Below are 24,679 nucleotides of genomic sequence, written 5' to 3' on the forward strand. Positions count from 1 at the left end.
CAGCACAAGGCCTATGGAAATGGAGATGTGTCACTGACCATCTAGTTCTATAAAAGATTATGGAAAAACCTGATGTTAAACATAAAGAAGAAATTGATAAATCCACAGTTATGCATATCACCAGACAATGTTGCTTAAGTAATGCCTCCATGCCACCTCCACCACAACCACCACAAAGATCCCATTGGTAGCTGCACAGAAACACTGGAAAATTAATTTGAAAGTAGATAAATTAACTGTGAAAGTCCCTTGTGGTGGGGGTTGGGATCATAACAATTGTCAGGTCCCAAGAAAATTTTTGGTGTCTTTGTAACTCTGGTCATTACACTCAGCATATCAAGTCTGGTAAAACATCCCCTTTGTTTGTGCCAAACTTTAGGCTTTAATGAACAGCCCTGCCCAAATGATTTGTTAAAGTGAGGGTTTACTATAACTAAGAGAGATGACATCCTGAATGCCTCTTCTCAGTAAGCAGGGCATAATATACAATATTATTTGTGAATACAGTGCTTAGTGATACAAATATTGAATTTCACAATAATTTGTGTGCAATAGATCACTAACCCTGTATGAAGCAAGATGCACAGTACACGTAAATTGGTTTTGTTTTGCTTGTAGTTTTATTTATATCTTATAATTTATCACTGTTTTTCAATTCAAAAAAACATATTAAAGGAAGTTTTTTTCATTAATATTTATTAATATTTTCTATTTCCAAACCTGAGAAAACTTCACCACTCAAGAATTTTCAGATGCCAACTATGGTTCATGAATAATAATTAAAACTTTTTCATAGTAGTACAAGTGGTAGCAGTAGTAATGGTGGTGGTGGTTACAGTTACGTAATGGTAATGGTGGTGGTGGTGGTGGTGATGGTGATAAGGCTCTCTCTAACTTTTTACATTCAGCTAATCATGGATTTTTCAGCATGCATACACTCAACACTAACTGATGTTTTCCTGAGTGAGTGAATGAGTGAGTGTGAGGTGCAAGTATGTACAGCCTTGGGTTTTGTTCCAGCAACACGAAACTTCTGAGACCAAAGACTTCTCTATACTATTTATTTTTACTATTTATCCGGATAGAATAAGATTGTTTCTTTTGTATCTTTATAATTTTCATTGTAATTTCTAAATCATACATTAATGGTGTTGGCTTTATCCCAAAATAGGACACATTGCAGCAGAAATGTGAGTCTAACACACAGACATACATAGTGCTTTTGATACTACAGACTAATATCCTTTTGTTCATCCATCACCCCTTATTAAAAGATTTTGTCCATTTTTTTCACCTCTTTCTTCTCTCTAAATCATCCTGCTTATAATCTAATGCAGTACTCATCAAGCATGACTTTTCATGATCTTTGTGTCCTGTTTGGAAACCAATTGATAAAGCTGATTGTGTTCTCAACAAACACCATATCCCAGTTAAAAGTGATGCCACCCATCAGTTAAACTGTTACACTGCCATACAGGGAAAAACATTATTGCAAAACAATTGATGACTTGTGACAGTATACAAATCAAAAGATAAGCATAAAACAAGAATTATATTGTGATGCAGTTGATAGAATTCTCACTTTTCATTGTTGCTTGAATATAATTCTTGTATTTCAGTTTGTTTTGGTTTGTATGCTCTCATAATTTATGGAGTACATGTGTAGTGCCCTCTTTAGGGAGTGTCATTGAGACACTGGGAGGTTGATGTAAAGTTAAACTGTGAGAGGGGCACTCACAAAAACACAGGCCTGGCACATTATTGATCAGACCAAGAGGATCACCAAGGCTTGAGTGGATGTTGGGTGGGCTTAACTGTCCTGCCACTGCTCATGTAATGTTTTCTCTACATGTGTGGTGGTTTGATGGCCAAAACTGATAGGTGGTATCACTTTTAACTGACGTTGTTTGTGGTGGTTTGTGATTTCATTTCACTATACCAGCAACAGTATTGCAGTGAGAGTGTACTGTGTCATTATAATGCAACCTCACACTTAGATTACCCAGTATATAATCTATTCTATTTTCACATCACAAGCTTATTTCTCCAGTGGGTGTTACTGAACAAACTGTGTCTCAATGTTCTGAGTGTGTCACAAGAGCATCTCTCAGAAGAAATGCCAGCATGACATGAGAGAAATATCACAGAGACAGGCATCTTGTTTATTACCCTAAAAAGTATGTACTTGCATTACAGACGACAACTTGCTTTGCCATAAAGGCATTTGAATAATTATTCTTTTGCACCAAATATAGAAAATTGCTGTCAAAGAAAGGCATTCATGGTAGGAAACCTTTTGCTTCAAACACATGTCTGTCTAACCCTGTCAAGGAAAATAAGGATGCTAAATGAAATGATGATGGCCTTTAGACAAAATTCTGTAATCTTTCTGCACTATATATAAAAAGGTGAAGAAAAGAAAGAAAGAAAGAAAAAACTTGGTACATGAGAGACTCTGCCCTTTGCCAGCTCCGGAACCACTTGAGCAAACATGGAGACGAACCACATGATGTAATGAGTATGTGTCATGCCTGAAAGAACTTGTGCATGTGCCTCAGTCTGCACACTTCCTTTCAGTCCCCTGCTGATGAAGCTGCATGGGGTGGTGAGGCAATGATGGGGCAAAGGAAGGCTTGGATGTGCTTTAGATCCCCACAGGCTTGGAGATGCTTTAGTATCCTACAGTTCCTTTCATTTCCTTCTTCAATAAACTTGGCATTCTGTGCTGGTGTAGAGGAGGACATGGAGTTGCTGGGGTCTTCCTCTACTTTCTTCAGCCTCATCTCTTATGACACAAAGAGCATATGGCAGCAGATCTGCTGACCCTAAGAGGCAGTTTGTGATAAATTACACTATCTTAGCTAAGTTAAGAAGTGTAGGATGGTAAAGGCTCACCCATTCGTCCTCCATCCAAGACTGGCAGGAAAGGAAGAAATTATAGAGTGCAAAGGGGAGTTTACAGATTCCTTTGAGCAGGGTTGGCTCTCCCTGCTGCTTGTCCTTGAGAACTTCAAAATAAAGTTTTCTTTTAATGTGTTTTAATTCATAATTTCCATAAACTACTCTAAAAAGGCATCAAAAAGCTCTGAAGACAATGTAGCAGAATGATGATAAAATGAAGCAGAATAGAAACTACTTAAGTGTGAAAATTATAAACAAGAGAAAAACTGAAGATATGTGACAATGTAATTTTTTTTTTTCGGTTTTACCTCCGGTTTCCTTAGTCTGTCTGGGGTGGGATGGGGCCTCCTAATGAAGGAGTTTGGATCTGGCATTTGGGAACCATTAACCCAAGTGGATGCCCATTCTACTCTCGGACTGTGGCCAGGATTTGAACCTGTACACCTGAGGAACCCTCAGCCACAAAAGCACGCACAGTCCCGCTGTACCACGACGGCCCCTTATGATGATATAACATAAAAAGATTAAAAAGCTAAATAATGTCACAAATATGAAGATCGCAAAGAGAACTCTTGGCAGGGGTGGAAAACAGCTGTTTTGAAAGACAAACAACACACATGTGGTAATCAAGGTAGAAAAAATTCTGTATAGTGATGAACAAAGCAGACAGCAAAGCAGAAACAATGAATAATGAAGTAACCTGCATAAACATGAGAGGAATAAAGGAAGCACTAGACGGAATGAGCAGCAGGAAGTCAGGAGGAGATGGCTCATCTACTCACCTAACCAAAGGTGCCACAGACTTCCCACTAGATAAAATTATAGTACTATTTACAGGTTGTCTGCAAGCTTGTCCTGTGCAGACAGCTTGGGTATACACCACAATAATTCTCTGTAACGGCCATCATCATTTTGTTTACCATCCTTTTGTGGTTGGACAGCTTATAAGTCTAAGGTTTTGTGTTGATAGACAGTCTCTTCTGTGATGTTCATCCTTCTTATGTCCTCTTCCACACATGGTCAGTGGCTGACTTCAATTTCTTTTCTTCAAACATGGAGATCCTCAGCACCCCTGTGTGTGTAAAGGCTGCCAGGGACTATGAGGTGCTTGATTGATATCTTGACTCATTTAGTTTTTCACATGTTTAGAGCAAAATCGTTCCTTCTGTGACGGAATATATAATTCAACCATGGCCACGTGATGCAGTGCCTGTGTGGCCGCATCTCATGGTGGTGCTGGGATTGCCTCAACCTGATGCCCAAATTCTAATTCACAAGAAAGAAGAAATCAGACCTAGAAAACCACTAAAAAAATAAGTCAAATTCCTAGAAAACTATCAGCGAACAAGTTAATTGTATACAGTTTGTACTATTTACAAATAGGATTAGTGCAACACTTGGTGCAAATGAATGGAAAGAACAAGCAGGATTCCAGAGTAGGTACTGAACAACTGACTACATCCAGGTTATTTATACCATAGTATATCATGTCCCTGTGGCAGGGGGTAAGAATACTGCCACTGTATTCCCTGCACGTCGTATGAGGTGACTAAAAGGGACAGAGTGGGACGGCTAGGAATCTGTCTCTGTAGTTTTTTCCTATGAACAGACAAGGCACAACACTGAATGTTGGAGTTCTGAACATGCAAGGATGTAGTGTGGATGAAGGTTAAAGGGAGATGATTGGAGGAATGTTCGTGGAAATGAACTTGGATGTGTTAGCAGTGAGTGAAACAAAGTTGAAAGGAAGGGGTGGGTGTGTGTTTGGATGTGTGAATGGAAGAATGTCGGGTGTGTCAAGAGGGCGTGGCTTTGCTCCTAAGTCCAAGGGTATAGAATTACATGAAGATCAGGAAGTGTCCTCAAGAGTAACATGGGCAAAGGTAAAGCTCAGGAAGGAGTTGTGGGCCTTTGTGAGTGCATGTGATCCAGGAAGTGAAAAGGATGAGGTAGAGAAAACTTTAGACAAGAGGTTGGTGAATGTGTAAAGAGTTTTGGAGACAGAGTGATTGTTGTACTGCCAGGGGATTTAAATGCTGGAGTTGGAAATAAAGAAATAAAGTTGTGGTTTGGACTGTTGGAAAGTATGGTGTGCCAGATAAGAATGAAACTGGGAAGAAAGTGTTGGATTAGAGCAAGAATGGAGCAAGGACTAATGATTGGGAATATGGTAAAGACATCTATAGGTATACATGGATGAGGCAAGTGAAGGGAGTAGTGGTAGATAGACCAATGACAGACCGTGTGATTGTGTCAAAGAATGTGATAAAACAGTTGTTGGATGTGAGGGTACACAGAGGAGCCAGGGGTGGTGTGTCAGACCATTATCTGGCTGAGGGGAAGTTGAGAGGAAACAACAGATGGGTAAAGGTTTGATGAGGGATACAAAGTGAGTTCCAAAAGTGAGCGAGTTGGAGAAGAGGGAGAAGACAGTAGAGTACCAGGGAAAGATTACAATTGAATGGAATGTAATGAATGTGGAAGAAGAGTGGCAGTCTCAGAATTGCAGCTGTGGGTTGTGTGGAGCAGATGTGTACGATGAGATGGATTGGAGGCAGTGTGAGGAAAGGTAGTGAGTGGTGATGTGAGGAAATCAGTGTGGCTGGAGAGGAAAAGAAGCATGTATATGAAATGTGGCTGCAAAAGAAGGATAAGGAGTCGTACAATAAATACATAGAAAAGAGGAAGCAAGCAAAGAGGGTAGTGCAAAAATGCAAAGATGAGGGCAGATGAGAGATGGGGTAGTAAGTCAACAGAAAACTTCCAGGTGAACAAGAAAAGTTCTGGAAAGAAGTAAAGAGGACAAGGAAATGTGTGTGGGAATGAAGAGACTGTGAAGGCAGGTGCTGGAACAGTGCTGAGTGAGAAGGATGGTCTACAAAAGATTGGCTGAATATTATGAAGGACTGTTAAACATTAAGGAGGAGGATGGAGCAGTGATTGGTGCAGTTAGTCGAGGAAATAGTCAGTGCATTAGGAGAGTTGAACTCCGTACCAATCCAGGGAGAGGAAGTACAAGAAGCTGTGAGGGAAATGAAGAAAGGGGAAGCTGTGGGTTTGGATACATGTGATGTAGAGTGTTTGTGGAGTGGTGGCGAGAGCACTCTATTGTTGTTAAGGTTATTGACTGTGTGCCTTATTCCTGCAAGATACCACAAGCTTGAATAAATGCATGTGTAGTTCCCTTGGGTAATGGAAAAAGGTGGGAATATTCTAACTATAGGAATAAAGGTTTACCAAGTGTTGTAGGGAAGGTGTATGTTAGGGTGGTGATGAGGAGGATAAGAGAAGAAACAGAAAATGCCATCCAAGAGGAACAGGGAGGTTTTAGAAAGGGAAGAATATGTGTAGAGATTTTGCAGTAAGGCAGTTCAGTTGAATGAAAAGTTTTTGGAGGAAAGGGAAGGAAGTTTTTTTGGTGTTCATGGACTTGGAGAAAGTGTGCAACAGAACTGACAGGAAAGGACTATGAGATATTCTGAAAGTATACAGAGTTGGAGGCAACTTGTTGGAAGGAGTGAAGAGTTTCTGTGTAAATAGCAGGGCATTTGTGAGAGATGGTGATGGTGTGAGTTCTTCCTAGCTGGAGTAGGTTTGCGTCAGGATTGTGTAATGTCACTGGCTGTTCAGCTTGTATATGGATGGTGTAGTAAAGTATATGGGTATGGTATAGTAAAGGAAGTGAATATGAGTGTGTTAGGTAGAGGTGCAAGTGATCATTGGGGGAGGAAAGGATATGGGATCTGAGTCAGCTACTGCTTGCTAATGATGCACCTCTGGTGGCTGACTCAAAGTAGAAGACTGATAGAAGAGTTTGGGCATTTTTTTGTAAGGGGAGGAACCTGAATGTGGATGTTGGTAAAAGTAAAGTAATGAAATCCTCGAGAGAGATGGTGGTGGAGAGATGGATGTATGACTGAATGAAGAGGTGGATTTTAAATATTTCTAGTATTTAGGATCAGTAGCTGTGATGGAGGGAAGAGTTGAGACAGGGGTGAAGTGCAGGGTAAAGGAAGTAGATAAATTACTTGGTAAACTGAAAAAAAAAGTAGATAAAGTACTTGGTACACTGAAAAAAAAAATCTTCAAGCATAAGACACTGGTTATAAGTGTAAAGAGAGGGTTATATGAGGGAATAGTGGTGCCACTGTGCTGTGTGGTGCTGAAACATGGAACATGGGAGTAGCAGAGAAGATACAATTAGATGTAATGGAAACACAATATTTGAAAAGTATGTGTGGAGTAACATGTAGGGATAGGATAAGAAATGAGGAGAGAAGAGCCAATGTTTAGAGAGAGTTGGCTGGACAGGCAGAGCAGTGCGTGTTATGATTGTCAGATGTGTGCAGTGAAAGGTTAAGAGGAAGGCCACACCTGAAGTGGATGAACTGTGTGAAGAGAGCACTGAGGAATGACTGTGCATCAAGCAAGACTGATAGTACGTGATAGAGGTGAATGGAGAGTAACAGTGGTGATTGCATGAGTGATGCAGTTTTGTTGATGGGAAGGAGGTGTGGATGCATCTGATGGAGCCCAGTGGCATATGGACCTTGTTAGTCTAAAGGGACTACCTTGCATCTGTTGTTGTCCAAAGACTGGAGTAAGTGTGGCCAGAGAGTGGTCTCATTAAGAGGAGGCAGGGGTAAACCAGTGTGTGCTGTTGGACCTTGTGATGAAAGTGTGTGGCTAGCCGTGCTGTGCCTCAGCCTAGAGTGTAGCAAGGTTGCCCAGAAGACTGCCCCTTTTCACTAAGGACCAATGGGCCTAAGAGTGTGAATGATGTGCATATGAGTGTGTGGTGCTTTGCCAGTCTGTGTGGGATTGCTGGCCTGGCATATAGATAGATATAGTAGAAAAATGTGGAGACACACACTAAGCCACAAAATAAGGCTTTCATGGATATTAAAACCATGGACTCAATAGAAACTGAAGGAGAGGAAATGAATGGAAATATGTTGAAGTCGTCCACAGGGAAAGTACTGCCAGTACAAAGTTAGTCACATGGAGCTGACCTACCTTCATTTTTTCCCATTTTGTAACAATTTATCATTCATGTCCATCTTGCCTTTCTCTTCTCACTGCCTTCTCTCATCCATGCCACACCCACACACACCTTTCCTTCATGCCCTTTGTAGTCATTCCCTGGAGTCAGTCAGTCAGCCTCTCTCTCTCTCTCTCTCTCTCTCTCTCTCTCTCTCTCTCTCTCTCTCTCTCTCTCTCTCTCTCTCTCTCTCTCTCTCTCTCTCTCTCTCTCTCTCTGTTTGAGTCCACTTCAACTTTCCATCATATCACCTTCAGATGCACTGTAGTAGTAGCCCCACAAATATAAATAGGGACTCGGTACAAAAGGTAACACATATTCCATTAAAGAGCAAACAGCTTGCAAGAGACACTCACCACCACATACGAGGTGTGTCATTAAAGTTCCAGGACTGGTGCCACACAAGACAGAATTTTCTCAAGGTGGGGGAGGTGAAAGTGGTTGTGGTGGAGGTTGATGCAGTGAAGCTTAAATTAACACACTGGATCATGGATATTTATGTTATTGTTGGAGTGTGTGTGTGTTTGATTCGTCTGCTGGTCATCCAGCCAGCCGTTCCCCTACGGAAAGAGCTCAGAGCTCATAGTGACCGATCTTTGGGTAGGACCGAGACCACTGACATAACACACACTGGGACAGCGAGGTCACAACCCCTCAGGTTACATCTCGTATCTACTTGCTGCTAGGTGAACAGGGGCTACACATTAAGAGGCTTGCCCATTTGCCTTGCCATGCCTGGGATTCAAACCTGGGCCTTCTTGGTTGTGAGCCAAGCGTGCTAACCACTGCACTATGCGGTGTGTGTGTGTGTGTGTGTGTGTGTGTGTGTGTGTGTGTGTGTGTATGTGTGTAATGAAGAGAGGATGAGTTAGGGAGTAAACAATGGAGTGAGGAGGATGAGTGGAGTGGAGGTAATGGAAAATAAGAAGGGTGGCAGGTTCAGAGTGAAGGATGTGAGTCAAGTAGGATGTATAAAGAGGAAGAGATAATGAGTCAGGGAGTGGACACTGAGGAGATGAGGGAGTGTGAGAAGGATGAGTGAAGTGGAGGTAATGGAAGCTAGGAGGGTGGCCAGTACAAAGCCAAAGATGTGAGTCAGGCAGGAGAAGCAGTAGAAATGGTGTTTGCCTTGTCCCACACAGATGCTTCCTGGTGATCATAGCTACACAAGACCATTGCCAGGAGCAGTGCTAAAACTGTTTTTCTCATATTTTTACAACAGTAAGGTTAAGTTTGGTGATAAAATCAATGCTAAATTATTTAGCACAGAATGGTCAAGAGTACATATTTGAAAGTAATGATATTTCAATGGTATTAAACAGTGCCACTAAAAAAAATATATATATACACTAGAAACTTGCTGAGAAGAGAAAAAAAGGAGAGTGTTGACAATGGAAAGGATACACCAGTCATGCCTATCATCACTCACTTGTAAGTCAACACAAACCCTTTCCTTCCCTCTTTCCTCTTACCCTCTGCATTACCTTGCCACCATTGCTGAGGCAGGAGAAATGAGCTTGGTTCATGGCTTAGTTGAGTATAAGCTGGTGTAGAGGGAAGATGTGACAGAGCTCACCATCAGTTAAATATAGAAGGTCAGGGAGAGAGGTCAGCCATCACTACCATACCACCACCACCACCACCACCGCTCTTCCTCTAGCATTGTTGAATGCAGGTACTGATGCTTAGTAAGATTAAAGAAGGATGTTAGAGAGGATAGCACTATTGTGTCTAAACTGTTTACTTGAAATTGGAAGAAGCAAGAATTGATTAAGATGAATGATGAATACATAAACAATGTTGGCCTTGATGGTAATTGTGTTGTAATGGGCCAGTCTACAAATAGCTTGCAGTGGATCATTTTGCAGAAAGTGAGTCTGAGGATGAATATGGAGAAAATGAAGATGAGATGTGCAATAATTCCATATGAAGATAATGTACAATAATTGCATATGAGACTATTATATCAAAGTAGAGAATGAAATATCAAGAGTATCTTCAAATACCTTAAATACACCTAATTATCAAGGAAAATTGGTACAGCATAAGGCCAGATTATGAAAAAATGTAATGTTGCATTAAATGTTTTCAGTAACTAACAGCATGATGAAAAATCTGCTATTACCATTCAGAAAAAAGTTTCAAGATGACTTCATTCTGTCAGTTCAGAAATCTTGAGTCTTGCATGAGTCCTGGGACAAAACTTAAGGTTGCCCTAAAGGGAATGGAGGGAATGGTGTCTGGTTTCACATCACATGGAGAGATCAATACAAAGTATTAGGAAGCAAATCAAAGTTGAACACATTACGAGTATAATTCTCGATTATCCAGACCTTTCAGATTTTCCAGTCAAAATTCCTAAAAAGTTAAAATTCCACTCTGCCTCACCCATCACTGCTAAACCTTCTTTGTTCTTGTGTCTGACTCTATAAACATTCCTCCACAGGTGAACACTACCCAGCCTTTTCCTGGACGCCATAGCTGCCAGCTCCTGTCTCGCACCACCAGGAGCACCTCAGCACCTGTGCCTCAGTGTGTCAGAAGCACCTCATGAGCAAGAAACGTTTCTAGAGAATTGGGTCCAAACAGATACTTAAAAGTTTGTAAGTGTAAGGAGTCAAAAGGCTCCCTGATCTTATCTAGGGCTTGCCTTAACTCACAGCCAGTGATGCAAGGACATACTTTCTCAACACATTTTACTCATTGTGTGTATCTCCTTATCTACTTATATATATATATCTACTTATATATATATATATATATATATATATATATATATATATATATATATATATATATATATATATATATATATATATATATATATATATATATATATATATATATATATATAAACCAGGCTGACATCCTTACAAGGGAGTAAGCAAGACAAGACCATATTCTGAAGCACTTTTGCACTGCATCTCCTCTACTTTCAAAATGCTTTAGTTTAAGTGGCACTGGTTCTTAAGTTTGTTTTAACAGTTTCAGTGACAGATTAACAAGATTACAGTATTAACAGGAGGAATACTCTTGAGAACCTGGGTAATCATTTCTGTGGCCTTTGAAAATAGCTGTGTAGAGACAGCAAAGAGTTTCAAAATATGAGCCAAAGTGCACATTCCCACACATCCTCACACATTCCTCAATAAAATGCCATCCTTAGCCCCTGGGGTCTGTACGGGCAGGGAAGACAGGCCCACCACCACCCCTCCACCCCTGTGCTTGGGTCAGTGCTCAGCTCAAGTAGGCCTGGATCTGCACAAAATAATAAATTGTTATTAAAATAGTGTTTCTTTCCTATTCATTAACATACATAAGAAATAGTGTTTCCTTCCTAACTGTTAACACATAAGTACATAAAAAAATAAGGAAAGCTGCGAGAAGTCATCAGGCCTACATGTGGTAGTCCCTGTATGAAACACATCTACCTATCACCTTCATCCAAAAATTTGTGTAATTTTTTAAAGCTCCCTAATCATTCAGCACTAACAACCTTATTACTGAGGTCATTCCATTCATTTACCATTCTATTTGAGAACCAATTCCTTCTTATCTCTTTTTCAAATCCAACTTTTTAAAGCTTGAACCCATTATTCTTGTGTTATCCTGATTACTGATCCTGGGAATTTTGTTTAACATCCTTGTTATACTCCCTATACCACTTGGACACACACACAATTCATTGATCTGCCATTCTCTGTATTTTGCCAGTGACACATGAGAGGGCATGTTATAATGCATTCCCTGATTGCTTCTTCCTATCCGTTAACATACACAAGAAACAGTGTTTCCTTCCTATACATTAACATACACTCACTCTGCTCTGCACTGCACCAGTGACATGAAATAAGACATGCTATTCTGTGTGCCCTGATTGCCTCTTCCTCTCCACTTACACATAGAGGATAATGTTTGGTTCCTATCTGCTAACACACAATCCACTGCTCTATCATGACCTCAGTACTGCACCAGCAACACATCAAAAAAGGCATGCTCTCCTCTGTTCCCTGATTGCTTGGTACCAACTCCCACCTGATGCTGCAACAGGTACACACACACACACACACACACACACACACACACACACACACACACACACCTGTACAGTGGAAGATGAGGAAAACAGAACAGATGGGAGGATTATATTGATGCTAGAAGTACACTGAGATAATAAGAATGGAGAGAAGAAACTAAGAAAGAGATATAATATAGAAAAGTGTATAAATGAAACCAAACTGTTCTTTTAAACATATTAATGGGAAGATGAAGAAAAAAGGAAGGTGTGTCAAGATTGAAAGTTGAAGGAAAAATCTAAGAGGATGCACAGGACATGGCAGAGGTTATGAACAATAGTTTCAGATCAGTATTTACTGTGGAAGGGGATTTTGATGCTAGAAGGGATAAGTTGGTGAGGAATATACTAAGTACAGTCCCAGTCAGTTATGAGGAAATTTTTTTTTTTTTATGTAGGAAGGATACTGGCCAAGGGCAACAAAAATCTAATAAAAAAAATGCCCACTGAAATGCCAGTCCCATAAAAGGGTCAAAGCAGTGGTCAAAAATTGGTGGATAAGTGTCTTGAAACCTCCCTCTTGAAGGAATTCAAGTCATAGGAAGGTGGAAATACAGAAGAAGGCAGGGAGTTCCAGAGTTTACCAGAGAAAGGGATGAATGATTGAGAATACTGGTTAACTCTTGCGTTAGAGAGGTGGACAGAATAGGGGTGAGAGAAAGAAAAAAGTCTTGTGCAGCGAGGCCACGGAAGGAGGGGAGGCATGCAGTTAGCAAGATCAGAAGAGCAGTTGGCATGAAAATAGCGGTAGAAGACAGCTAGATATGCAACATTGCGGCGGTGAGAGAGGGGCTGAAGACAGTCAGTTAGAGGAGAGGAGTTGATGAGACGAAAAGCTTTTGATTCCACCTTGTCTAGAAGAGCAGTATGAGTGGAACCCCCCCAGACATGTGAAGCATACTCCATACATGGACAGATAAGGCCCTTGTACAGAGTTAGCAGCTGGGGGGGTGAGAAAAACTGGCGGAGACGTCTCAGAACACCTAACTTCATAGAAGCTGTTTTAGCTAGAGATGAGATGTGAAGTTTCCAGTTCAGATTATAAGTAAAGGACAGACCGAGGATGTTCAGTGTAGAAGAGGGGGACAGTTGAGTGCCATTGAAGAAGAGGGGATAGTTGTCTGGAAGATTGTGTCGAGTTGATAGATGGAGGAATTGAGTTTTTGAGGCATTGAACAATACCAAGTTTGCTCTGCCCCAATCAGAAATTTTAGAAAGATCAGAAGTCAGGTGTTCTGTGGCTTCCCTGCGTGATATGTTTACCTCCTGAAGGGTTGGACGTCTATGAAAAGACGTGGAAAAGTGCAGGGTGGTATCATCAGCATAGGAGTGGATAGGACAAGAAGTTTGGTTTAGATCATTAATGAATAATAAGAAGAGAGTGGGTGACAGGACAGAACCCTGAGGAACACCACTGTTAATAGATTTAGGAGAAGAACAGTGACCGTCTACCACAGCAGCAATAGAACGGTCAGAAAGGAAACTTGAGATGAAGTTACAGAGAGAAGGATAGAAACCGTAGGAGGGTAGTTTTGAAATCAAAGCTTTGTGCCAGACTCTATCAAAGGCTTTTGATATGTCCAAGGCAACAGCAAAAGTTTCACCAAAGTCTCTAAAAGAGGATGACCAAGACTCAGTAAGGAAAGCCAGAAGATCACCAGTAGAGCGGCCTTGACGGAACCCATACTGGCGATCAGATAGAAGGTTGTGAAGTGATAGATGTTTAAGAATCTTCCTGTTGAGGATAGATTCAAAAACTTTAGATAAGCAGGAAATTAAAGCAATAGGACGGTAGTTTGAGGGATTAGAGCGGTCACCCTTTTTAGGAACAGGTTGAATGTAGGCAAACTTCCAGCAAGAAGGAAAGGTAGATGTTGACAGACAGAGCTGAAAGAGTTTGACTAGGCAAGGTGCAAGCACGGAGGCACAGTTTCGGAGAACAATAGGAGGGACCCCATCAGGTCCATAAGCCTTCCGAGGGTTTAGACCAGCGAGGGCATGGAAAACATCATTACGAAGAATTTTAATACGTGGCATGAAGTAGTCAGAGGGTGGAGGAGAGGGAGGAACAAGCCCAGAATCGTGCAAGGTAGAGTTTTTAGCAAAGGTTTGAGCAAAGAGTTCAGCTTTAGAAATAGATGTGATAGCAGTGGTGCCATCTGGTTGAAGTAGAGGAGGGAAAGAAGAAGAAGCAAAGTTATTGGAGATATTTTTGGCTAGATGCCAGAAATCACGAGGGGAGTTAGATCTTGAAAGGTTTTGACATTTTCTGTTAATGAAGGAGTTTTTGGCTAGTTGGAGAACAGACTTGGCCTGGTTCCGGGTAGAAATATAAAGTGCACAAGATACTTAAGATAATGGAAGAACTTATGTAAATAAAGCAACTGGTCCAGATGGAGCATCAAACTGGATATTGAAGGAATGTAGACAACAATTAACAGTTTAGTGGTAACATCACTATCACAGGGAAGAGTACCAAAAGATTGGAAGAGAGAAAATATTACACCAATATTCAAAGGAGGAAATAAGGAAAACTCCACTAAATTATGGACCAGTGTCCTTGACTAGTGTTGTAGGAAAACTATGCGAAAGAACAATAAAGGAAAGATGGATGGAACATTTTGTAAAAAGATAAAGTTTTGGTAAATTGTTAATTTGGATTTTGGAGTGGAAGATCATGCTCCATGAAGTTATTGTCCTTTTATTCAAGGTAATCAATATTGTGCAGGAGAGAGAGGATGGGTGGATGGTGTCTATGTAGACTTGAAGAAAGTGTTTGACAAAGTACCACACTGAAGATTGCTATGGAAGATAAAAAAATCATTGAAAAATTGGAGGAAGACTGCTGGAGTGGATAGAGGATTATCTGGATGATAGAGAGATGAGAACTGTAATACAAGACCAAAATTCATCTTGGCTGAAAGTAACTACTGGTGTCTTACAGGGGGTCAGTGTTGGGTCTGATAATGTTTGTAATATATGTGAATGACATAAATGAAGAATTAGATAGTTATATGAACTTATTTGCAGATGATGCTAAGCTGATGAGAAGGGTAGAAAATGTAAATGACTGGTACTGCAAGATGATTTAAATAAGATAAATAGATGGAGTAAATCTTGGCAAATGGAATTCAATTTAAGTAAATGTAAAGTAATAGAGTTTGGTAAGAGTAAGAAAAGAATACAATATCATTATGAGATGGATGGTGTGAAGTTAAAGAAATCAAAAGAGGACGTGGATTTGGGAGTAACAGTTAATGAAAATTTGACTCCGGACAGACCCAGTGATAAAATTACTGGAGAGATGATGAATTTGTTAAAAGAATAGGATTGACATTCTCATATTTAGATGAAGGAATGATAAAAAAAAGTTGTTGATTTCCATGATAAGACCAAGATTGGAATATACAGCAGTGGTGTGGTCTTGTATTAAGAGGAATATTATAAAATTAGAAAGAGTATAAAGAGCAGTCACTAAGATGGTTCCGGAGTTGAGTAAGTTGACCTATGAAGTGTCTAACTCTTCAGGAAGTAAACAGTTCCTGCAGGAAAACCCCAGAATGCCTGATTTCTGATCTCTAAAATTTTTGATTGGGGCAAAGCAAACTTAGAATTGTTCAATACCTCAAAAACTCAGTTCCTCCTTGTATCATCTCAACACAACCTGCCAGATAGCTATCCCTCCTTCAATGACACTCAACTGTCTCTCTCTTCTACATTGAACATTCTTTGTCTGTCCTTTACTTATAATCTAAACAGGAAACTTCACATATCAAATCTAGCTAAAATAGTTTCAAAGGAGTTAGATGTTCTGAGTTGTCTCTGCCAGTTTTTCTATCCCTCTCCAGCTACCAAATCTGAACAGGGGCTTTATCTGTCCATGTATGGAATATGCTTCACATGAATGTAAAGGGGGGCGGGGTTACATTCATACCACTCTTTTAGACAGGGAGGAATCGAAAGCTTTTCATCTTATTAACTCCTCTCCTCTAACAGACTGTCTTCAGCCTCTCTCTCATCACTGCAATGCTGCATCTCTTCCTATTTTCAACCACAATTTTCATGGTAACTGTTCTTTTGATCTTGCTAACTACATGCCTCCCCTCCTTCCGTGGCCTCGCTGCACAAGACTTTCTTCCTTCTCTCGTCCCTATTCTGTTCACCTCTCTGATGTAAGAGTTAAAAAGTATTTTCAATCATTCGTCCCTTTCTTTGGTAAACTCTGGAACTCCCTGCCTGCTTCTGTATTTCCTCCTTCCTATAACAGCAACAGTGCAAACTGACAAGGGACTGGTTATGCGCCCTTCTGGTAAACTGCTTCCTGGAGCTCTCCTGGAGCTATGCAGGTGCAAGTCCTTCATCGTTTCCCATATGTTGTTACTTGTGGCATTTGTCCCTCATCTGGGAGGCATGTGAAGGCCGACACAAAAGCCAGCAAAGCAGCAAGGTTGGTCAAGACTGCGCAAAGGGAAGTTTTACCGCTTGCAGTGTAGGTGGTGAAGATGAGAAGATAGAGGAGAAGGTGGAGGAGTGAGTCATGAGGGTGGAAATGACGATGTTTACACTAAAAGATGTTGCTCTATAGGATAGAGCCATAATGAAACCTTTGTGGTGGTCGAATGTTGCGGGTGCACGAGACATTCCTAACAGCAGTAGGGAGATCGCCACCACCACACACAAGACCTGCGTTCTACAACCGTCGCCCACGCTCATTCACAAAGCCACCAATTGGTAAGTTTACAACAGATTAAGTATGATGTCGATACAGCGTAATGACATTTGTAATACATAACTGCAACTAATGATACAAACGTGATGCCAAGACCAATCATTATGCTTATAGTGCTAAGTGTTCAATTTTAAGATAGCAGGCTTGATCGGATTCAGAATAAACTGTACCGTGTGAGGCATTGGGGGTTCATTACACCTGTTACACCGAGCAGCGCCATCAAGCTGCCACAGTTCTTTCAAGTGGGAGGTTTCAAGACAAATTTTTGACAACCGCTCTTCACTCTGTTCTAGGACTGGAACCTCAGTGAACCTTTTTTTTTTATTTATTTTTTTTTTATGCTTGACCGGTTCATTCCTACATAAAAAAAAAAAAAATGGTTGCGTGTTCATGATGAGAGAACAGAAGCAACCGGTGGGTATGGACGGCACATGGGTCCACACTACGGAGCGCTCTGTGGAATGCATAGCGTCGTGTCGTGGACGCTGCACGAATAGTCTATACGTATAAAAGCGGCATTTCTTTTCTTTCTACATTTCACCATGCGACGTCCACGACACAACTTCGTGCATTCCACAGAACGCGCCGCTGTGTGGACCAATACTGCTCGACACGAGCGTATGCCGTCCCTGCCCATCAGTTGTATTTTTCTGTTCTCATCATGCACACAGATGGGTACGTAATGTAAATGTTGCCAGACTAGTGGCTGAAGCTTTAGTGACTTTATGAAGTAATCACAAGGTATGAAAAGTTTTCAGTTACCTTGGCATAAGTAAGGAATAATTTCAGGAGCTTCTTAACAGGTTCAATCCTCAATTTTGGAAGCACAATACCAGTTTGTAAGGTTTCCGAGGCAAGACCGGAGAGCGCACTGTATTCCTTCCGTGTTCTCAACCCTGTAATGGAATCTACATAACACAGCCATAAACAATGAGTCGCGAACATTTTTTATTTATTTATTTTTATTTATTTTATTTTATTTTATTTTTTTTTTGTGAAGGCTACAATAACAAATTTTATTTATAACCTTGTGGGACACTTCGATCCGCCAGTTAATGGAGTGGTTTAGGAGAGAGGAGTCTTCAGACAAAACAACGATGCAACGAAATGGTGTTGCTACCCACACACAAAAACGTGTTAGACCTCACTGTCCGGATGCAGCAACAACTGTGTATCCTCTTGTGTTGATGAGATGTAGAGACTGTTCAGGAAATGTTGCATGATGCTGAATGAGATATTAGACTGAACAGAATGTGTCGACTTATTTAGCCAGTATTGCACCCTTAGACTGTTTTAATGTTTTAACCTGGTTTAATGTTTGCGTTAAAGTTTGATGCTATTGTTGTAATCAGTGTTGTTTGCCTGTTTTGATGTTTTTAAACCATCACCCAGCTGTTATTATAAGCGTACTGTGTGTTAAGACTTTTCTGTGACTTGCTCCTTTCTAACTTTGTGACCTTATTTCCGAGTTATGACAGCCACAACGGTCATGGCACCTCAAAGTCTTTTATGTTGACGACAAGCCCAGACTGACTGGGTGGAGAAGTGACGTCACAACAGCACGGTAGGACACTACAGGAACAGGCCACCAAGGGGAGCGGCAGTCTGGTGGGGTCGGGGATCAGTGACGTCACACCGGACTTTTTTTTTTTTTTTTTCTCACCCCACATGTGCATATAACACGTAAATAAAAACTAAACACATGTAGAACACAGTGATGGTAGAGGAAAAAAATCTGCAACAAAATAAATCCCAAACAGTGTTGTACCTTGCACCTGATGCCTGACTGCCGCAGAGGTAGATAAGGGTCGTAACGCCTCTGCCGCGGCTGCCGGGCACCGCCACCACCCCGCTTGTTCCTCCCAACAAAGTCTGCCCCGCACATCTAACAATCACATCACACAGTAATGGCACCTAAGCATAATTACAGAGGTGACGAACGCGCAGCCACAACCCTTCACACAACCCTGGGGCACTGGAATGGCGACGCGTCGAGCCGCCGGCGGCTTGGGCCCAGTTGCACTTGTGACTGACGTCGAACCAAAAGGACGCCGGCGCCCAGCCTCTGTTTGTTCTCCAGGCCCTGATTTGCTACTTCGACTCTGACTCACTCCGCTGTTTATGGGAGTGGCCACGCCTCGGTCTTCAACGAGGAAGCTTCCTCGGTCTTGATCTTGATGGTACAGGTGGCTCAGACTCCTAAGCCAGGCCTTTGGATCGGCAACTCCTTTAGAAGGGGGGAAAAAAAAAGAGAAACGAACAGCATCCTCTATCCTAATTGTTCCTACATCTAGCACGCCACATTCTCTCCAGAAACTCTTTCGCCGCCTCAATCATTTCATTCGCCTCTCTAAACAGTCCCAGCAACAACACCATCCACTCCTTTCCTGTCTTCACTCTTTCATTCCTATCATGCCCTAACTTAGTCAGTATCACTTGCATCATCTCATTCCTGCCTCTGGCATACTTTACACACTCCAGCACCACATGTTCCACCGTCTCATCCTCTCCCATGTCACACATCTGGCACACTTTGCTGCGGGACTCAGACTATCTGTAACTCCTTGCATTCACATCCATAACCTGTGCCCTCGTTCGGAAGAGAAGATCACCACCCAAGGTTCCATCATACCACCTTTCATACCTCGGGGCCTCTTTCTCCTTGTACCATTCCAGGATCTTCCTTCTTTCCATCTCATTCTTCCATTCATTCAGTCCCACACATTTCACTTCTTTGTCTATCTCATTCTTCCATTTTCTCACATCCCATTCAGCTCCCACTCTGCCTCCTCTTGTTACCACCCATTCACGCTCATTTTGATTCCTCCCAGCCATTCTTATCGCCCACACAACTTACAATCCATTCCTGTCTGTCATTCTCATGCACCTCTTCCTCCATTTGCTTCCACTTTCATTCCACAGGTACACCTTCCTTGCTATTCTTGCATCATCCATTCTCTCAAGCCTAATCTTGTACCTAAGTGTGGCTTTTGTGAGTCTTTTCCTAAAGGTGCTCCATCCCATATCGGTATTCGGGGAAGTATCTAGTGTTCTTTCAGCGTGCATAAGGAAAGGATGAGGAGTTGCCCAGGACGTGAGATGACACTGCACGGCTCCGAAAGGTGTATTCTGACCCGGCGGGAGGCGTGATGATCCCGGAGAGAGAGAGAGAGAGAGAGAGAGAGAGAGAGAGAGAGAGAGAGAGAGAGAGAGAGAGAGAGAGAGAGAGCTTGCCGCACCGTTGGCGCTGTACACATTGGTCAGGAGACAGAAGCACAAACGTGACATGTTCAGTTTATTGTCTGGCTAAATAATTCATAAACACAGCGTCATATGAATTTAAACAACTCTAAATAATTCTACATGTGATACATAAGCAAGAAAATTTACGACATTACGAAAAAAATAACCCATATGAAAAAAAGTAGTTGAATTGGTAACATATTCAAGTAAAATTTATTGCTTCATTGCATTGTGAGGCAATGCACATTCAGACTTTGGCGTCAACAACACAATGCAGTGAACGCATGTTCCTTGACTCTGTAAGATCTTGCTGCGTGGTCAGTCCTACGGTGTGCTGCAGTCTTGATGGTCACTGATATTCCTACAACAAACGTTTGTTAGTTATTCCATTAGCAAAAAAAATAATGAGAGAATAAGGACCGCACAGACAAACACAAACACACACACACACACACACACACACACACACACATTAATTTATCAGGGTAAAGGTGAAGAAAATAAATAAAAACGAAAACAAATTTTGACGTTATGACAGAAAATTTTAGAAAATTCACTTAGTTTAAGCAACCTTTAATATATTCAACAAAGTTTCGAGAAGAAAATAAACACAACTTTTAGAGAAGTAATGATTAATGTTATTTTGCGAGCTGTTTCTCTGTCTTCAATAACAACAAGAACCGAGTTAAGTGAGTCAAGATTTACAAAATGTAATATCAAAGCCTAACATAACAACACTCCCTGTTTGGCGCTGTGCACACAAACGAGGATCCCTGACACACAAATGTCACTTCCTGGGAGCTGAGAAAAGTGTGGGTTCACTTGTCAGGTCAGGTCAGGAGTAAGTCGGGAAGCTTGGCCTTTGTGTCGGCGCTTCCCATCAGTTCGCACAAACATAACGCTAGGGAAGTCTCCGGGATCCCACTCTCTGATATTTGCCGCGTTATATCAGTTGTTTTGATAAGCTCTATTGAAAATTACTTTTTAGGAGTGTTTCCATGATTCTGCATCATTAATGAACAATGCATCCCTGAGAACCCGGCTAATCATCTCTGTGGCCTTTGAACACATTCCTTACGAGAGAACAAGACTTTTCGAGGTGCGGACGCCGCCTCGGTGAGTCGCACGGCGGCACTGGCGAGACAGCGCAAGCACGGAAATACACATAGGTTGTGTCTGGTGATGCCCGGCGAGGCTGAAGATTTGGTAAAACAAGCATGCTAGGGAAATGACAAATAACAGTGGGTGTGTCTGTAAGACGCGGTGAAATACGGGCGATGAGCCTCCGTGGGAAGGTTTGTTCCTCTGATCTGTCAGTGAAAGACGGAAGCAGAAACTACCAATGGACATTGTAATCGTCTCAGGTCAATGATTCCCAAGCTGAAGGGCGTAAGGAGAACACAATGCAGAGAGGGGTGGAGTCATCCACCCTAAATTCTTTGTTTAAAAAGCATATGATGAAATTACCCAAAGAACAAATACTGAAATAAGATGATGAAATCATATAATTAATCAATTAATTGAATATTTTAGTATATAATGATACTAATATTGACCATGTCTTCATAATTCATATTTAGTGTAAGGAACACTGATTATCGTAGTTTGGGTTATTTGGTGCAGTAAGCTGATTCTCATTTCGGTGCTCTAATAATTATAATTACTATGTGAGTGTCATGTCTTCATATTCCATATTTAGCTGATAAAATCTTGCAAATCTTCGTTTCAGTCTTTTACTTGTGTCCCTGTCTCTACATTTCAGTAATATATAGACTCGAAATACCACGATGTGCCAAGTCTTTGTGGCTCATAATTAGTTTATGAAACTTTGAGTGTTTTGGTTTGATTTATTCACTGAGTAAAGTGTCTAACATTTTAGTGCTGTGAGAACTAGAAATATCATATGCGTGTCGTGTCTTCATATGTTTATGTTTAGTTCATGAAGCTGCACATTACAGAGTCAGTGGTTAACTGGATTTGTTGTGTGTTCATTTCAGTGTTATCATTGAGGATTTACTAATCTTCAAGTTTTTGGCAGTGTGTAAGTCCATCTTGATAAATATCCTTTTTTTTTACTATTATTTTTTTCGCTGCTTTTGAAGGAAACATTTATTAAAATGTCTACTGCCTGTATTATTTATTTAACTTGTTTTCATCAATGTAAAAATCCTTGTTTTCCTAAACAGCAGTAAGATATAAATTGTTGTAAAAATGCATAATTTTACATAAACAAAATAAGACAGGGATGGGGGGAGGGGAGTGCGCAAGTTAGAGGCAAATAGGGCCGCCATACAAAGCAAGTTGGGAACCACTACCTTAGACTGAACTTCACAAGACAGAAAAAAGTAAGGTGCGATTGCAACTTTATTTACCTGTTTATTCTTATGCTTAAGGGAGGCAGATCAAGCAAGTAAAAAATAAAGCCCACTAACTGTTTCTCCCATTTAAGATGAAAGAATTCCAAAGGAAAACCAGTTCAGATTTGGAGGCGCCATGAAAGTCGTCTGTTGAACCGAGGCAATCGTAAGAAGGGGAGAGAATACAGATGCAGGCAGAGTTTGTAAATGCCATTGCTATAGAATTAATATATCATTCATATACGGACATGTACACTACTCATTTACCGTGTATTTCCGGTTAAGTGTTTCCGTTCCTGAGTGTGTGTGTGTGTGTGTGTGTGTGTGTGTGTGTGTGTGTGTGTGTGTGTGTGTGTGTGTTATTTCGTTCGTCGTTTAGTTACTAAATTTAGACCTTACACCGTGGACTCTTCTTCCCCACCAACACACGTGGACGCAATGGTCACCAGTACCACACCAAGTTCCAGGCAGAGTGAAGGTACTGACTGATTTGCGTGAAGGTGAACAGAATAAGGGAATGAGTAGGAAGATGAAGAATAAAATATAAAGTTTAAATATAAGAATGATATCACTTTTTTTTTTTTTTTTAGTAATACCCTGTTGACAGGAAAAAAAATCGAAAACAACAACAACAACAACAACATAGGAATATAAATAAAGATGTAACAAGCCAGCAGGCAAGCAGGCCTACACGCGGCAGTACTGAATTATACTTACGCAGCGGAACGAAAGGTGTCATTACGAGTGGATACAAGAGGCGAGGTCTCAAAAGGATAGGTATTAAGGAAGCTAGTTGTTTCCTTCCTGAGTGGTGCCATTGTGATGTTGTAAGATAAAGTTTCGTTTGCGGGAAGTTCCGTTGCGTTGACGGAAAGTTTGCGCTCGCCATTCAAATGTTCCTCTTTGAGAACGAAAGGCCGGATGGTAGACTGTGGAGTAATAAACATACTCTGATAAAACATTTACATGGAGATGAGGGGCAGGTGGGTTTAGTTTTGGCCACAAGATAAGAACATAAGAACATAAGAAATAAGGAAAGCTGCAAGAAGCGACCAGGCTTACACGTGGCAGTCCCTGTATGAAACACACCTACCTATTTCCATCTATTATCCCCATCCATAAACTTGTCTAATCTTCTCTTAAAGCTCTCTAGTGTCCTAGCACTAGCAACATGATTACTGAGTCCGTTCCACTCATCTACCACTCTATTTGAGAACCAATTTTTTCCTATCTCCTTCCTAAACCCTAATTTTTCAAGCTTGAACCCGTTATTTCTTGTTCTACCCTGGTTGCTAATCCTAAGAATTTTGCCTACATCCCCCTTGTTATAACCCTTATACCACTTAAAGACTTCTATCAGGTCCCCTCTTAACCTACGTCTTTCTAAAGAATGTAAATTTAACAGCTTCAATCTCGCCTCGTAAGGAATACTACTCATCCCCTGTATCCTTTTAGTCATTCTCCTCTGTACTGATTCTAATAGATCTATATCCTTTCTGTAATGTGGGGACCAGAACTGCACAGCGTAGTCTAGATGAGGTCTGACCAGCGCCAAGTATAACTTTAATATTACTTCCGGCCTTCTACTTTTAACACTCCTAAAAATGAATCCTAGTACCCTATTTGCCCTACTTCTGGCTTCTATGCATTGTTTCCCTTGACGGAGTTCAGAGCTAACTATAACTCCTAAATCTTTCTCGTACCCTGTACCTACCAGAGTTTGGTTGTTTAATGTGTACCTACTGTGTGGGTTTCCTCTACCTACGCTAAGTACTTTGCATTTATTGATATTAAATTGCATTTGCCATCTATTCGTCCATTCATTTCATTCTATCTAAATCTGCCTGCAAGGCGATGGCATCCGATTCTGACCTAATTAATCTACCTATCTTTGTGTCATCCGCAAATTTACTAACATCACTACTAATTCCACTATCCAAGTCATTGATATATATTAGAAATAACAATGGTCCTAATATTGATCCCTGTGGCAGGCCACTAATTACATGACCCCATTCAGATTTCGAGCCGTTTATTACAACTCTTTGTCGCCTGTCGCTAAGCCATGACCCTATCCAGCCTAACACCCTCCCATCTATCCCGTGTGCCCTAACCTTTCTCAGGAGCCTTTGATATATCACAGACCTGTCTTGCACGAGACAACACAACGTTACACCCTTCATTTATATCACATCCAGTACCTTTCCGGAACAGAGCTACGACTCAGAACGGGAAGGCGGCGGCACCAAAACGGTGAAGTGAAAATAAAAGCTTTAGACAAGAAAAATGAAGGCACGCAATGAACATGTAGTTTATTTCTTACAAAAAAAATT

General features: G+C 41.0%; 1 protein-coding gene and 1 long non-coding RNA gene across 2 annotated transcripts in view; one reads left to right on the top strand and one right to left on the bottom strand.

The window, feature by feature from the left end:
• Window positions 1–11,229, top strand: part of LOC135112296 (UDP-glucose 6-dehydrogenase-like) — a 40,070-nt gene extending 28,841 nt beyond the window's left edge. Inside the window, exon 11 of the mRNA XM_064026615.1 lies at window positions 10,389–11,229. Coding sequence (XP_063882685.1) covers window positions 10,389–10,423 — 35 coding nt within the window. The 3' untranslated portion in view covers window positions 10,424–11,229. The remainder of the gene's footprint in view (window positions 1–10,388) is intronic.
• An 8,799-nt stretch (window positions 11,230–20,028) lies between these two features.
• The window catches only part of LOC135112470 (uncharacterized), a 5,737-nt gene continuing 1,086 nt past the window's right edge, over window positions 20,029–24,679 (bottom strand). Inside the window, exons 3-4 of the long non-coding RNA XR_010274414.1 lie at window positions 23,064–23,275; window positions 20,029–20,350 (exon numbers count right to left, since the gene is read on the bottom strand). This is a non-coding gene — a long non-coding RNA (uncharacterized LOC135112470). The remainder of the gene's footprint in view (window positions 20,351–23,063; window positions 23,276–24,679) is intronic.

Source organism: Scylla paramamosain, chromosome 23 (genome assembly GCF_035594125.1).
Source record: "Scylla paramamosain isolate STU-SP2022 chromosome 23, ASM3559412v1, whole genome shotgun sequence".
Classification (NCBI taxonomy): domain Eukaryota; kingdom Metazoa; phylum Arthropoda; class Malacostraca; order Decapoda; family Portunidae; genus Scylla; species Scylla paramamosain.